This window comes from Mycena indigotica (assembly GCF_014461135.1).
Source record: "Mycena indigotica strain 171206Taipei chromosome Unknown Mind.scaff0009, whole genome shotgun sequence".
Classification (NCBI taxonomy): domain Eukaryota; kingdom Fungi; phylum Basidiomycota; class Agaricomycetes; order Agaricales; family Mycenaceae; genus Mycena; species Mycena indigotica.
The window spans coordinates 1,299,025-1,314,460 of record NW_023503008.1 but is presented as its reverse complement, the minus strand read 5'-3'; the positions used below and the strand labels follow the sequence as shown (position 1 = coordinate 1,314,460).

Sequence of the window (15,436 nt, the reverse complement as noted above, 5' to 3'; positions counted from 1 at the left end):
AAAAAATGGGGTTACAAGATCCCTAAGGCAAAGTCGAGCGATCTTCAAAAGAAAGTGAGCTAATGACGCGTGTTTATGTCGTGGGCAGACCGGGAGAGAAGAACGGGCGGCATCGGAAAGGAAAGAATAAAAAGTCCCGTGACCCGTCTTTAACTTTTTGGACGCGACGATGGAGAGGCAAATTCGAGCTGTATACGGTATGAACTCTTCCGCTCCCTTTACCCATCCAATATAAAACGCAGATGCCCTCGACAACGGGTCAAACAAAACTGCAATAGCAGCATGCCAAAAAATACTAAAGAAGCAGCCCAAACACGAGCTCACTAAAACTCTTCTCGCTCTTGCATTGGTTCGCTCGCAGAAGGTCGAGGAGGCACTTTCCCACTGCGACGAAGTCCTTGCTGCGAAACCTACGAACGATGCGGTGCTTACAGCGATGATCCATGTACTCCGTGGCCTTGGTCGACGTGCGTTCACTCTTTAGGTCCATTCTTCAGCCATTACAACATCTTTGGCTAGAAAAGGATATTGTGTCTATGTTCGAAGAGGCGTCAAAACAAATTCCGGATAGCGAAGAACTTGCAACCCAAACATTCCTGGCAAATATTCGCGTCCAGAATTTCAAGGCAGCTCAACAAGTAGGTGTCTAGCCTCTCACACTTGACTTGTTCTGACACTGGGAGATTGCGGGTAGGATGCATAAGCAATTCCAGGAAGATAGGTATATCTACTGGCACGTTCTCAGCGCAATTTTACAAGTGCGCCCACCCAATACTCGTCATTTTACTCTATACTTACCTCTAATAAAGGCCAGCGAACCTTCGACCTCATCAGACATGCGCGTGTTGCTATTCAAGCTCGCCCATCGATTGATAACTGCGTCTCCCACTCCGCCATATGTCAATGCAGACCGATTCCATCTTCATCTTGTTATCCTACGCGAACTTGGATTGTTTGACGAAGCGCGAACCCTTCTAGAAAGCGAAGTCGGCAAGAGTATATGCGCCGCAAGTTTAGCGTGCAACGAGGTCCGGCGCGATATATGGCGGGCGCATGGACTGTTTGAAGAGGAAGGTCAGAAGGCAGAGGCCCGAATCACACAGCAAAAGTGAGTTCAGTCTCCTTTCCTTTTGCACTAAATTAATATTGGTGAAGCGACCGCAACTGGCTCGAGTTTCTTTCAGTGATCGATGCAGCATTGTTGCAAGTGGAATCAAAACCAGAACCAGACGAGGCAGAAAAGGCGGATCGTTCTGCCCGTTTGACCAAAACACGACAGCTTTTCACCAAACTTGCAGAGGACGACGGCTTGAAAGATCGATCGGCTGCCCTGGCCCTTGTAGAGCTTGAAAAACGTGCAAACTTTTACGATCTTTCGTCTGGTAAGGCTCCAGATAAATTGACTTGGCGCTCACTAGAAAAATTAGATCCACATGGGTTGATCGACGTAATGAAACATTACTTCGAGCTGTTTGGTGACAAGGCTTGTTGCTTCGAAGACCTCAAGCCCTACGTATCGTTGCTTGAGGGTGATGACTTACCTCAGTGGACGGCGTTCCTCCAGTCATCAATAGACGTGTCTATCGTAAGACGATTGTCTTCGCCATAGTCCTGTGTTTACTTTCCACAGGACAACAGCAATGTCCTCAGGAAACTAATCAATGCCCAAAAATTACTGCGGTACAACACCCCAGAACTTACCCTACCCGAAGAATCCGCCCGCGCGACACAATATACGCAACAATACCTTGAATCACTAATCCATGGGTCTGGTCTCCCAGCGACAGAACTGCAGCCTGCGGATGATCTCGCTATTCTTGCTGCCAGTTCTTTTATTAGTATTTGGCAGCTGTCCAACGACGAGAAACATCTCTATAATGCTGCTGCGCTCCTCGAGTTTGCTTTGACAAAAAGCAAACAAGCATTCCAAATGAGACTGCTACTGGTTCGAATATACCGTCTACTGGGTCAGCTGAAGCTTGTATCAATGTTGCGTCTTGTTCTAAAATGCAGTCCAAGGTGCACCGTCTGCGGCCCTAGACCACTATCGTGCTATGCAGATCAAGCAAGTTCAGCATGACACGTTGTCCCATTTCCTCATCTCACGCTCCTCCACTTTTTCCTTGGCCGCTTCTGGAGATCTTACCTATCATACGGAATGCATTGAATCCTCTCAAATCTACATCTCGAATCTTCAAGACGTAATCCATTCCTCGCCTGTTGAGCCAACATTACTGATCTTGCTCCGCAGACTGGCGAATATATCGCACGTGCTTTCACCGGGGAAAAATACTCTCAGGTTCGTGCTGATGCCGACCACCGCGAATGAGCTCATATCTGCTTCTTAGATCCCTGAATTCATCCTCTTCGAGGACAGACTCGAATATTCTTTGCAGCGAGATCTTGTCAAAGTCGAGGACCTTCGCATACGACTAACTCATGAGCCTATATCTTCGGACCTTATTGACATGGAACTCATTGAACTCAAGTTCAGTCTAGATAGGCGTGCGTTCTCCCTCAATCTTTTGTTTTCGCCCTTTCATTGGTCCAATAGTGCACTATGATAACCGAGACTTCGATATTTTAGCGAATTACCAACCGAGGATATCTGCAAGCACAAATGACCAAACACTGCTGTTCGGTAAGCCGGAGGGTGTGCGTAGTCCTTGTTGCACCTTTAGAGAATTTCTGACACCATTTAGCGAGGCTGGTTAACTACATTCCTCAAAATATATACTCGGGCTTTCCAGCAAGCCAGTGATCTGGATGATACTGTGGAAGAAAAACTTCTGATCGGTGATCGACCAAAGCAAAGCTCCCCGGATGCCAAAATTCCCCTCAAAGACCGACTACACCACCATCTCGAGAAAGATCTGGTTGAAGTAAGGCCCATTCGTTGATTTACTCTGTTGTCCTCATATTTTCTTAGCTCACCACCGACGAACTGAGCTTCCTCAAGTACTGCTCGACACTGGCGGACTGGTTGGAACCATACCACGACTATGCACGTCCACCGCCAGCAGTTGTTCTGGCAGAGGCAGCGAAATTGACGCAAGCCAAAACTGGGCAACCGTTAAAAGGTGTCGATTTGCCGCCGAAGAACGGTACTGCGGCTACGAACGGCTCCTCAAAGAAAGATGAGGAGCCTCCTGCCGTTGTTGCGCCTCCCACGGACCTTGCACAGTTCTTTGATGGTCATTGCTTTATTCATTTGCTCAAGTACGCTCTCAATCCACCACCCAGACATGAAAGCACGTTTCGAGGCTGTTAAGGCCGAGCCTTCGCCCACAATGGCGCTCCACGTCGCCAGCTTGACACAGGAAGTGAGGATAGTCCAATACAACATAAAAAGTGGAATACTGATCACGTGCTAGGCGTGCCTGTTCTTCTTGGTTGAATCTCTCCGATTCAAGAACCCTTCGGCGGTGAAGACGAACAAACTTGGAGCTGTGAGCAGATGTTCAGGCGCCAGGTATCTTGCACTAATACCTCTACCAGCTCACCCAACAGCTGAAGCCTATTCGCACCGCTGCTCTTAATGCTCTTCGGGACATCTCAGCAAGCCTGATCAAACTTGCGGAGACGGAGGGCACTGCTGAGCGCCGCAAAATCTTTGTCGATGGGTGTTCCCCTATAATAAACTCTAATGTCGGTCCAGTCCAGTCTCCTGCAACATCATGCTCATTTTCACAGATTGACCATGACTTCGTCTTGAATGTGGCCAAGAAAGTAACAGACTCGCGGAAGAAGGTTTTGGACGGGTATGGAAAGGGCATGGCCCGGTTAATAACCACTAGTTCAAAATAAACATAGACTTGTAGGAATATGTATAAGTACGATAGACTCTTCTCTGACCTCTCACAACGACTTGTAGCGCTTAGTCATATGACATCCAGATGATGGACGCGACCACGAACTTGAAAGGTAAAGCCCGAGAAGCCGCATGGTTCGATTTCCAAAGCCTACTCGATACGCCACGGTATATATTCTCCAAGTACACCAAAGCAGAACTGACTCGCACCAGGCCTGTTGCATGGGCGTCGACATCCGTTTTATTCTACCCACACCCGAGTCAGCCGTTAGTTGCTGCTCGCCACCTATCGTCGACCAAACAGTTTTCCCTGCCGTCCCCATCTCCAATTCTTTCAGCCCAGACCTCGTATGATCCTCCAACCGTTATTTCGGTTTCACCGGCTGGAGACTGGCTCTTCGCCTACTTTCCAAGTGGTGATACAGACATGGACGGCGTGGGCTGTCTCTGGTACCGAAGTGCGCCCATCGACGCGTGGGCAGTCAGGCAGTTCTGGTCGTTCCACCCGGGTGCGGGTGTGGTTGGCGCCACTTGGCTGAATCTACCGAGAGAGGTCCGTTGATCGTTGGATACCGTTTACTTCTTTATGACTTTTTCCTCAGTGGATAGTCGATGACGCGGGCGCTATAACGCGCCTTCCTCCCAGAGGCCCACAAACTCCGCTTTCCAATCCGACGTTCGTCTTGGTCACTGAGGATCGCATGACTACTGTGTGCTATCTTCCCCAGTACGAACCGACCTTCAGGATGGTCAAGTGCTCCGTTACTGAACCCGGGACTTCTGCGGATACCCTGAATGCGAGTGGACCATCGACTGTCAAACTTTGCACCCGCGCAGCTGTTGGCTTTGCCTACAACGGTTAGCACCCGTCGCCCCTTCCTAACTTTATAGTTGATATATTCTTCTAGACAGTGCAATAGTAATTGCAACTCGGTCCAAAACGTTAGCCTCTGAACCTAAGACAACCCCGCTGCCAACGACGATGAATCTCGCTCTCGACCTTGAGATGCCACCACCACTGCCCGAATACCCGGTCGATTGGGGTGCCTGGGGAGAAGATGATTACATTGAACTGTGTGAATTGCGTCTAAGCACAAGTCCTTCGGGTATGTGGTTGTCTTGCCCTTTTGGTGTCGTAGCACACCATATTTCTCTAGGTCTAGTCATCTCGACTTCGCGCCTTCCACCCCTCTATGGGCATGCGACGAATCTAGCAAATATGACCTTTGTTTCCGTACCTTCTGGTGCCGACGAACAAAACTCTATCTATCTTGCTGCAAGTTTCCTCGATTTCTCAGATTGTACGTCAGAATTGTCTCATTTGGAATCGACTACTTAGTATACGAGCAGTCGCATCTCAACCAACATCGGATATAGTGCTTTATGGGCTATTCAGAGACAGTAGCAACGGAAATACCTGGGTGCGCCATTGTTTACAGCTCCCTAACAATTTGAGTAACCTACTTGAACAGGCGTGTCGCCAAATGAGCAAACGCTCCTTCACGGACTCCGTCGTGGCATACATGACCTGTAGTGCGCCGGGCCAATCGGCGAGTAAACTCGGGCTCTTTGTGGGTCTTATGCACCCTGCCGGTATGACTCGTCGACCAGGGAATAGTAAAAGAGAAATTCAAACCGGTGTGATTCAAGTGCTGAAACTGTATGTTCGATCTTCGTTCGTTTTACATTCTTTCTAACGGTAACTCGAGTCCGCATCTCGCAGACCACGACCTTTGGGGCTCAAGTCGTATCATGACGCAAATTGAAAACGCTGGGAGAGATGGTCAGACTACTTACTGCGTGGGGACAAGATTTGACAAACTATAGTCCCGCTCGCTGCCTCTCTTAGCCCCAACAGCTGCATGATGTTGTGCTCGACGCCGCTCTCGTTTGGCGCGTCACCAATCATTCTATACTCGTTGCCAAGATTGAAACAAGTTTCAAGCGTTCCTGCTCCTTCCCAGCTCGCTATCGCGATTCTAACGGGGGCTCCGACGACGGATATCAGCCACCTCTTGGCCCATCCCAGCGTTACACTTTCTCGAGTCGGTGAAACCTTCCTTGAGGCGTTCAAACTCCTCGGGAATGGAAAAGACCTTGGGCGATCAACCACTCGTGCGATTGGGCTGGTCCTCGAAACATATCGGTACTTATGATGCTGCCTCCAAGGTGATGGGAACCTAACGCTTCCAAAGGACAAGGGCCAAAAGAGTGTCGGACGCTGAAAGCAGTATACTCGAGCTGCGATGGGGGACTGCGTTTGATATGTGTTCCATTTCTTCTTGCAACTCGGCGTTTGGAGACTGCCAACAAGGTGATGGATTTGACCTAAGTCAGATTTTGGTTTTTCAGAACGATATCTTGCATTGAATACCTTCTGCAGCGGCTGTATGGCAACTGGTCGCTCTTTCAACCTGGATTGTGACATTTGTCGAAAAGCTCCTGCGGGAATGTATACTGGTGACAACTAACGCAGACCTCCCTCAAGCAGCAGCTGGTGCCCAGCCTGTTGCTACCGGTATGTCTTATAAACCCCATGAAATAACAACTGAACCGATCTCAAGTCGGAGCCACCACGCCAATTATGCTACATATCGCCCATCCAGTAGCACTGAAGAATCTCCATGCTGCTGTGGTCTACGTCAACAAGTTCAGGAACAAAATCGCATCTTTATCTGCTACTGAAGAGAGCTCGCATCTTGCCAAGTCTGTCTTGGTGGATCTCATCCAATGCTCTGGCGTAAACTTGAATACATTAGAGCCTCTTCTATCAGAGCTTATGGCGGACGCCGCCAAGTTTACTGGTATGTTGTTTCGTTACCAGATCGTCGCTCTCTCACTGGATGGGGCTACAGTCGATGACACTCACCGCAGTCTTGCTTGCTGTGAACCAACCGAGAGTATGATCTCCCATATCGCCGGGGCCATCGAAAAATTAGCACAAACAGCGGTCCTGGATCGTTCACGCTTATTTATCAAACCAAGCGAGTTGATCGATGGTATTTCGCCAGAAGAGCCACGCAAAGATGGGTCCCGTGATCTTGTCTCGAAATGTGCGTTCCAGGGACATCTCCCTGTCATGACTTGCGTTCGATGCGGTGGAAAATCCGAGGTTGGAGGTGGAATCGTTTTGCGACGACATGGGTCTCAGAATTGGACTGCTTGGGAGAAGATGTGGACAAAAAATTGCATTTGTGGCGGCGCATGGTTAGTAAGGACATTATAACTTAGCCGACACTAGTCCTCCTAGGTATATGGATGCGGCCGTCTGTGTTTCGCGTAACCATTCAGCGATGAGCTCGTCTGCGAAAACGTTTTGATCGAAGTAAACCGTGAAGAATAATTGACCGCCAACGGTGCCGGAGCCCAGATAAAGCTCCCCCGTGCGACAATGTAGTTGGCCCCTGGTTTCCAAGAGATGAAGTGTAGGCTGTGTAGGTGGGTAATGACGAGGAAGATTATCGTCGGTCTAGGTTATCGAATAGTCAGGCGACGAGTTTTGAGCGGAAGGAAAAGAAAGCACGTTGCCAAAAGTACTCCAAGCATGACTAAACACGCTCCCAGTGTGCCGGACTTGCTCCATCGGCGATGCATTAAGTGTGTTGGGGTCAGCGAATTTCTGCCCTGAGATTATCTTCTGTGCGACTTCCTTTTGAATGGGTATCTTGTTTTCCAATCGAGCGGCCCCTATTTCGAAAAAGAGTGGGTGTTGGAGATACTTGGTTGCAAGTTGCTTCATGCGGTTACAGCGCAGCAGGAATCGGCCATGCGACATCAGTTCTGTCATTTCTGGAAGGCGATCTCCGAGACTGAGTCGCGGGAGAGGTGTAAAACTTGCAGTCAAATAAAAATATCCGACGTAGACGGAAACGTTCTCTTTCCCTCCTGCCTGATACCAGTTGGAATCGAGGTAAGGCCGTATATTGACGGGCCCCGCAGTATGTGAAGGCTGTTGACGCCTGAACTCCCATTCAGCAGCCTCGATTTCTCCGCGAAGGAATTTCCGACAGAGCACGCGGGCCAGAGCCACCTGAGCAAGGACAGGAAGCGCGTTTCCGACTGTGATACGACAGTGGCGGCAATTTTGCAACAGACGTGAGGTTTCAGCTGGTGAAAGTTGTACCCGCCGCATGGCTGGATATGTGTGAGAAAAGAGCGTTGGTAGTGAGAGTAAAAAATAGATACCGGAGCGCGCCGGAATCCGTGCCGCTATGGGGCCGAATGCTCTGGGCAGAGTATGTCCACCCTTGCCAATCGAAATGAACGCTTGATCCAAGACGCGGAGATTGAAATCTTACGAACCTGGCGCTTGGAGTCCTGCATTTTTGAAATGATCTTCCCTGCAGCTTTTCGCCACCTCTGACGCGCCAAAGAGAATGAACGAGCAGGTGGCGTGAGCGACTCCGCAGATACTGCTAGTGCCAGCCGGGTTTCAATCGCTGGTATTGGGCCATTTAAATTGTCCTCAGGTGACGAAAGAAAAGTCAGGAAAGTCCTCAGTAAATTGGTGCCGCTGACTCCGTCCGTGATCAAGTGCGCCAGATGTATCATGAGATGAGATATGGACGGTTCATCGTTTTGAGTCCAGACTTCTACCCTTGCGAGGAGAGCATCAGAGAGTTTGCGCTCTTCATGGACAATAGAGGCGGCTAAAGCGTTCGCCGTTTCCTTGGTAGGCACTGTTGCCCATGTGAGCTCTCCAACAGACAAAGATGCCAAACGGTCCTCGTCAACGCGGAGTTGGGGCTCGGAATCCACATGATAGACCGAGGCTCCCAGTAAGGGATAACGGTGCTTGAGCATTGTCCATACGCGGGTGACATTGGTCAATGTAACAATTCCGGGGGCCGCACGGAGAGTTGAATGGCTGACGCTATCTGCAGTGCCATTAATTTTGCCATCGTAGTAAAACCCAAGTTCATTGAGCCCTAGTTTGCGCGTAAAAACCCGTGTTGGTGAATGTTTCGAGTGCACTGGACTCCCATAAGCCTCGCTACTGGGACGGGTTTGTGTCCAAGATGCCATGTGAGCAAACACAACATTAGCGCTGTCCACTCGGATTGGGTGGACCGGACCAACCCGGGCCGAATCCTGTGACGTGACATGTTTCGACGTTTATTCTCGACGCGAACCATGCCCAAAGCGACTGGCGAGTATGCGCTACCCGTGTCTGCGTTCTTTGGCGTGGTGAAGCCGTCCGGCCCGTCTTCGATGGCTGTCATCAATGACCTGAAGAATCTTGTCGCGCGTTCCAAAATATTTGTGGCCGAAGATCAGCTGGAGAAAAGCAAGGGAAAGAAAATATCGAAAAGAGGCAAGAACGACGTGAAAATTGGGCAAGGCGGGACACTGGACCCTCTTGCGGATGGAGTTCTTGGTGAGTTGTATCAGTTCTCGGCGCGATTCAGGTTGTGAATGAATTATCGGCAGTGGTGGGAGTGGGCAAGGCGACCAAGAAGCTGAACCAGTTTCTGGAGTGCGTAAAGGTATATACGCCTCGGAATTTAATCTGTTCATACTGGAAAATAGTGAAGGAATATCGAACAACCTGTCTGCTAGGCTGCGAGACAGACTCATACGATAGCGAAGGCGCTCGTGTGAGGACGGCCCCATGGAAGCATATAACAAAAGAGATGGTCGAAAGCACGCTCGAAAAGTTCAGAGGAGAGATTCAACAGGTCCCGCCGATGTGTGTTGCAAATTTCTGCCTGCGTATAGAGAGGGCTGATTCATCAAGAGATTCTCTGCATTGAAAATGGATGGGCGACCATTATATGAATATGCTCGGAAAGGCATACCTCTCCCTCGCCCGATCGAGGCAAGGAAAACAACCGTACATTCACTGGAGCTGGTTGAGTGGAAGGATACCCACGAATATCGATGGCCCTCCAAATCACTCTCCTCGGAAGAGAAAACCGCGCTGAAGACTGCTACGGGCTCCAATGAACTTGAAGATGCACCAGAGGAAGAAGGTATTCCTCCAGTGTTCGTGTTGACGATGCGAGTCTCGAGTGGAACTTATGTCCGGTCGATTGTACACGATCTAGCCCATGCATTGGGTTCAGCGGGTCACGTTGTGACGCTAAGTAGGACGCGTCAAGGCAGGTTTGCGTTGACAGAAACAGAGGAGGGTGATCGGCGATGCCTTCCATGGGAGGTTTTTGAAAAGGCAGCAGACGAACAGGCTGGGGAAGATGGCTGGCGTCCATGGGAACGAGAAATCCTGGCAAATATGGAAACTTTGGACAACGCTTAATAAAAAGTTGTGAGCATTTCCTTTTAGGGAGAAGTCACTCCTGTTCGCAGCCGACTCGAGCCGAGGCGAAAAGTCCGACATATGGCCGGGTCTGGGAAAAAGTTTCCGTTTTCGTCGGACACCGTCACATCTTTGTCAGAACGCCGTTTTTCGCCCATTTTTTTCCTTTTGCCGTCGTATCAATACCGGACCGTATTCTCCGGCCCGCACCGTTTTAACCGCGGCGCTATATATGTAGTCCAGGATGTCTGTGTTGTTCTAGCACCACCCGGCAGATGTCCGCTAACGTGAACGGCTTTCATCTTCATCGTCCCCTCAAGGCTGGCATTTTTGCGCCTATCCCGAGCTTCTTTCTACCGGATACCGAAGACTTGGATCTCCCAGCATTTGAAAGTCATGTTCTTCGCGTTGCCTCTGCCGGGGTCGGGCCACTTCTTGCTGGCTCTATGGGCGAAGCCATACATCTCTCACCCCAGGAACGCGTGATTCTCATTCGCACTGCCCGGTTTGCATTGTTTCTACCTACCACAAAAAAAATTGTTGACGTTGACTTCAGCAATGTCCTCGATAAGGCAGGGCTAAAGGATGTCCCTCTCGTCGTTGGAACGGGTGGCGCTAGTACAAGAGAAACTATCCAACTCACAACCGACGCTGCCAATGCTGGCGCCGACTACGCCATCGTCATTACCTCTGGATACTTTGCTGGCGTGCTCGCCAACAACCCTGCTGCTGTCAAGGCCTTTTTCACCGAGGTCGCAGAGAAGAGTCCCATTCCAGTCATCATTTACAACTGTAACGCGTCGCTTTCTTTCCCGCTCCAACTTGTGTTCTAATTCCCCTCAAAAGACCCAGGTGCAAGCGGAGGTATTGACCTCGACTCGGACCTTATCTCGGAGTTGGCTGCAGAGTGCCCCAACCTTTGTGGAGTCAAATTAACGTCGGTGCTTGTTGTCGAGCACTACAAGAAGTTGACAAACCTCTTCGCAGTTGTGGTAACGTGGGCAAGCTCACGCGCATTGCCGACACTGTTTCGTCGTATTCTCGCAAGAACCCATTTTTGGTCCTAGGAGGCTTTATCGACTTTATGACCCCATCTGCATTTGCCAATGGACACGGTGCGATCACAGGGCTAGGCAATGTCGCTCCGGTGAGCTTTTTTTCTGCAATCTGGAATGGGGCGCCTGACTTTTTGGTATATCAGCACGCAATTCGGAAGCTCTTCGATCTGTCTGAGGCCGCTAAGAATGACCTATCGTTGTTGCCAGAGGCCCAGCGTCTGCAGGGTATTATAGCGCGTGCTGATTATACCATCGCCAAGGTCAGTCTTGTTCAGGAAACGGCGTCATTGTCTTGAAAAGAAGCACATTAGACGTCGATAGCTGGCACCAAGTTCCTTCTCGAGAAGTTGTATGGCTATGGTGGGACGACACGTCGACCATTGCCCCCGATCTCGGCAGCGGCAGGAGAGGCATTGTGGGCACATCCGCATACGCAAGCGCTTGTCGCTCTTGAGCGTCAAGTTGGCGGTAAGACTCAGTAGAGTTGCGTATCTTCTACTCAGTCGTTGTTGTTGCGGTACCGTGCTATCGAGTCAGTTGGCGAGAAGAGAGCTATATTTTAAGAAGCCTGTCCATCCTCCGGTCACACAATGCCCTCTCGAGCACTTACCGTCATTCTGAACGCCGACAACAACAAGCGCTTCGCCTTGCTCTTGTCAACAAGCGATAACGCGCGAGCGAGGATTCTCCGCGATGCTCAGAACAAGTTCCGCATCAGGGGCCTTTCGGTGGTGTTCCTTCCTGGAGGGGAACCACTCAAAAAAGAAAGCGAGTTGCCAGAGCTTGTGACCCAAGTATTTGTCGCGAAAGCAGAACCGTATTCCGGTCCAGCTGTGTCGCAATCAAAGGCAAGAATCGACGGACCAGCGGAACTACGGCTTATCGGGTGCGTGATCCGTCGCTTGTTTTTCTTCTCCTTGACCTTCAACCAGCGAGAAAAGCTTCATCGACGATGCGGCCATAGCTCAGCTCAAAGCCATTGGTCAACTTCCAGGCATTGTTCTAACTGTGGGTCTACCCGATCTGCATCCCGGAAGTCGTTTCCCAATTGGCTGCTCCATCGCCGCAGAGGGCGTATACCCTGCACTCATTGGCTCGGATGTTGGCTGTGGAATTGCCCTCTACGAAGTCAATGCACGTCCTAAATCAACACCAAACCCATCCAAACTTGCTTCAACACTGCGAAGCTTGGAAGAGCCATGGGAGGGCTCCGTCTCGTCTTGGCTGGCCGACTACGGCATTACCCACCAGTCCAGCTTCGACATCTCGAGCCTCGGAACTGTGGGTGCAGGAAATCACTTCGCCGAATTATGTGTGGTGGACAAGATCACAGAGGACGGCCAGCTGGACATCGTTGAAGGTGGGCTATATCTATTAGGTGCGCTTTTCTTAGGGTCTAATTCACAACTCACAACTTGACCAGTACACACGGGATCGAGAGGGTTGGGCTCTTCAACTCTTGCGGCAGAGACAACATCCGATTCGAATCCTTATATTCCTCCAGACTCGCCTCATCTTGCGTCCTACTTGGAACAACACGATTATTGTGTCGCCTGGGCACGCGCCAACCGCGACTTGGTCGCGTATCGCATCATGCAGTGCATAATGCCCTCCAACGAGCCAACAAAACCGCGGAAGCTTGTGGATGTCACCCATAATTCGGTCACGAAACACAGAATAACTGTTGGAGCAACAACAAAGGAGCTTTGGGTTCATCGGAAGGGGGCAGCGCCAGCAGATCAGGGCATCGCGCCTTGTCCAGGAAGTCGTGGGCATCACTCTTGGCTTCTCCGTCCAACAGGCGATGGTCAGCATAATGGTTCGTGCTTTTGAGTTCATTCTTTGGAAAGGGTTTGCTGATGATTAATTCCCTCCAGCGTTTTCACTTGCTCATGGTGCTGGCCGTCGGTTTGGCCGTAACACGATGCATACCGGAGCGAAGACGAGCAAAGCCAATCTCACTCAGACTGCGCTTGGCTCGGTGGTAGTTTGTGAGGATCCTGCGCTTCTAATTGAAGAACAACCAGATGCATATAAGGATGTTGAGTGTGTGGTTCAAGATATGGAGGAGAAGGGAATATGTGCACCTGTCGCAAAACTGCGGCCAGTCGTAACCTACAAAATGCGGAAGTTTGAGAGCAAATAAAATTTCCTCCTCCAAAAGTCTCGGGCCGGCGTGACCGTGATCTGTAAGCACCTCTCTCCACACTCGATGGGTGCGAATGGAGCATGACCTTCCCGTCGCGCTCAAGCGTCGTACAAAATAAACTGCATCAGCTCCGGTGAGTAGATTTTGCAGTACCATCGACTCGCAACTGAAGAACGAAAAAGCGGAGAGCACTTTCGGCACCGACTGAATCAGCAGCAAGCCTCGCGAGTCAGCTCATTCAGCACTGCTCCTACGCTCCCAAGAAACCTCTTATCGGACGCCGTATACTCACAAGACAAGCCAAACCGCCCGCGAACCACCCGGGAGGCGCTTTTCGTCTGCAAACCGGCAGATCCAGATGAAGGCGTGTTTACACCTATCTCAGAGGAGCAACGGATTCTGGTTTTATCACTGGTACTGGATATGGATATTCGCCCTCCAAGGGTCCCGCGTTTGACTCTGCTCTGCCTCCAATCGCTGGTGGTATCGTGCTCAGACGAAGAGCTGAGTGAATTGGTGTCAAGCTACATCCCAGCTCATTTACGACTCGACCTCATGCGGCATACTGCTGTCTCAAACCCTCTTACAACTGGCCAGCTCAAGGCCTTATGCAGCGATGGTTCTGTTTCGGGGGAACTCATCGTTGTTGGGCCCTTCGCTCAGTTGACAGAAGGGGGTCTCCAAGGAGCACGACACGATTCTCATAACGAGGACTGGGATGACGAAGACAGCACTTTGCCTCTTCCAATGCGAACACTCCTACTTATATCCACACCTCTCAGTTTATCGTTTGTGCTTGCTCTTCCACCCACGCTTTCGAAACTTGCGCTGGTAAATCTTCCAACGCCGGTCTCTCTTCATCGATTGCCATCCACTTGTCCCCTCTTAGAATGCCTAGATTTGTCCTTCAACACATGGCTGGCTGCCGAGCATGATGCTCATGAATGGTTGGGCAAGATTGCTTGGGGGAGACTAAAACATTTGACGCGTCTCGGACTCAGGCAGTGTACCATTCCAGCGGGTATTGTAGTGGAAGTCAACAAAGGAAGATGGGATGATGTAGAGATAATCCAATGATAAAATGCACACGTCCGTTTCACGCTGTTGGTAGTATCACTTGCCGAATGTCGAATCCAACAAGCTAAACAAACGACCTCAGTAACTGTGTTGGAAACCGCAACAAAGAATGTACCTCTCCCGCTTTGCCCTCTTTCTGGCCTGGAGCTAGTATTTGGAGATCATTAAGGAAAGAGACCAAAGTCGAAGTATAACGCGTCGACAACTCCAAGTGCGAGATAGCAGGATGTCCCATGCGATCTGAAAAGTATTGTGAGTCTCCAAAATGGCTAATGACTAGTCTACTCAACAAAGGATGGCAGTATTGATTTGATTGGCCACGGCATCCCGCCGTTCTTGGCTTAGATATCGCGCAACAGAGCTGCTTCGAACGTCTGGGAAGGCGAGAAGACCGGAAACATTGTTGAGTTCGTCAGCGTAAATCGCACGCTCGGGGTTGGGGAGCATGTTGACGAGAACGTGGAGCTTGGTGAGTTTGGAAAGGAGATCGGTAATATGTCGGTCGTCTTCGTTGTCGAGCGATGCTTCCCCACGGTCAAGATATGCAGCACGGAATGCTTCAGTGAACGCTAAAATTCGCAGGTTGAGGTTGAGGTGCTCAGGGTTCACGGTCGAGGACGCCACAAAGTCGGTACCAGTTACAGATTTTGTGGGCTTTGAAGAGGATGAGTCGACAGATAACACAGTCGGGAAGTGTTGTTCGAGCAGCTCAATCGCGTCGTTTACTTGGCCGCTCAAAATGTGACTTCGGACCCCTTCAACCATGGATTAGCATTTAAGTGGTAGACATGCGCCGAACTTTGTCTGAGGTCGACGTGATGCAAGCTTTCATCGGTGGGTGAGGAAACAACCGAGCCCATGACTTGGTCGCCGTCGCTGTCGACAGGCGGTGGCATTGCACTACTTTGAGAAAAAGCGCGCGCCGTAGAGCTGTATCCATGGTGGACGAGATAGTCCAGCACGATGTTGCGCAAACTCGCTTCGCGGGAGGCAGAAGATGGTCCGTGCATGAGGGTCGTGGGTGGCTGAGTGACGCGAGTGTCACAGTGGCTTACTTAAGCAAACCACAGTTCGAAAATTCATTC

At 50.4% G+C, this 15,436-nt stretch overlaps 6 protein-coding genes across 6 annotated transcripts; 4 read left to right on the top strand and 2 right to left on the bottom strand.

The window, feature by feature from the left end:
- Positions 1–163: 163 nt before the first annotated feature.
- Positions 164–3,807, top strand: MIND_01024800 (Actin cytoskeleton organization protein; the record flags this gene model as incomplete). Its single annotated transcript, XM_037366838.1, has 18 exons — positions 164–197; positions 243–467; positions 520–638; positions 684–758; positions 810–1,108; positions 1,156–1,382; positions 1,428–1,585; positions 1,631–1,967; positions 2,020–2,201; positions 2,252–2,299; positions 2,349–2,505; positions 2,555–2,655; positions 2,703–2,882; positions 2,930–3,194; positions 3,244–3,323; positions 3,375–3,449; positions 3,499–3,648; positions 3,694–3,807. The coding sequence occupies exons 1-18, from the start codon at positions 170–172 to the stop codon at positions 3,805–3,807; spliced, it is 2,820 nt and encodes a 939-aa protein (XP_037216232.1). The 5' UTR covers positions 164–169.
- Positions 3,808–7,280: 3,473 nt separating this feature from the next.
- MIND_01024700 (uncharacterized protein) lies at positions 7,281–8,875 on the bottom strand (the record flags this gene model as incomplete). The annotated part of the gene is made up of 3 exons (XM_037366837.1): positions 8,114–8,875; positions 7,997–8,057; positions 7,281–7,945 (listed from the first exon to the last, which is right to left on the bottom strand). Exons 1-3 carry the CDS (start codon positions 8,834–8,836, stop codon positions 7,281–7,283), a joined length of 1,449 nt encoding a protein of 482 aa, XP_037216231.1. The 5' UTR covers positions 8,837–8,875.
- A 57-nt stretch (positions 8,876–8,932) lies between these two features.
- Positions 8,933–10,067, top strand: MIND_01024600 (Dihydrodipicolinate synthetase; the record flags this gene model as incomplete). Its single annotated transcript, XM_037366836.1, has 4 exons — positions 8,933–9,188; positions 9,242–9,297; positions 9,346–9,500; positions 9,551–10,067. Exons 1-4 carry the CDS (start codon positions 8,945–8,947, stop codon positions 10,065–10,067), a joined length of 972 nt encoding a protein of 323 aa, XP_037216230.1. The 5' UTR covers positions 8,933–8,944.
- Positions 10,068–10,342: 275 nt separating this feature from the next.
- On the top strand, positions 10,343–11,607 carry MIND_01024500 (Dihydrodipicolinate synthetase; the record flags this gene model as incomplete). The annotated part of the gene is made up of 6 exons (XM_037366835.1): positions 10,343–10,572; positions 10,624–10,859; positions 10,914–11,004; positions 11,055–11,214; positions 11,269–11,385; positions 11,437–11,607. The coding sequence occupies 6 exons, from the start codon at positions 10,343–10,345 to the stop codon at positions 11,605–11,607; spliced, it is 1,005 nt and encodes a 334-aa protein (XP_037216229.1).
- A 108-nt stretch (positions 11,608–11,715) lies between these two features.
- MIND_01024400 (Release factor H-coupled R) lies at positions 11,716–14,172 on the top strand (the record flags this gene model as incomplete). The annotated part of the gene is made up of 6 exons (XM_037366834.1): positions 11,716–12,011; positions 12,058–12,503; positions 12,549–12,944; positions 13,003–13,171; positions 13,457–14,105; positions 14,164–14,172. 6 exons carry the CDS (start codon positions 11,716–11,718, stop codon positions 14,170–14,172), a joined length of 1,965 nt encoding a protein of 654 aa, XP_037216228.1.
- Positions 14,173–14,370: 198 nt separating this feature from the next.
- On the bottom strand, positions 14,371–15,379 carry MIND_01024300 (uncharacterized protein; the record flags this gene model as incomplete). Its single annotated transcript, XM_037366833.1, has 4 exons — positions 15,151–15,379; positions 14,642–15,106; positions 14,467–14,591; positions 14,371–14,415 (listed from the first exon to the last, which is right to left on the bottom strand). The coding sequence occupies exons 1-4, from the start codon at positions 15,359–15,361 to the stop codon at positions 14,371–14,373; spliced, it is 846 nt and encodes a 281-aa protein (XP_037216227.1). The 5' UTR covers positions 15,362–15,379.
- Positions 15,380–15,436: the final 57 nt, after the last annotated feature.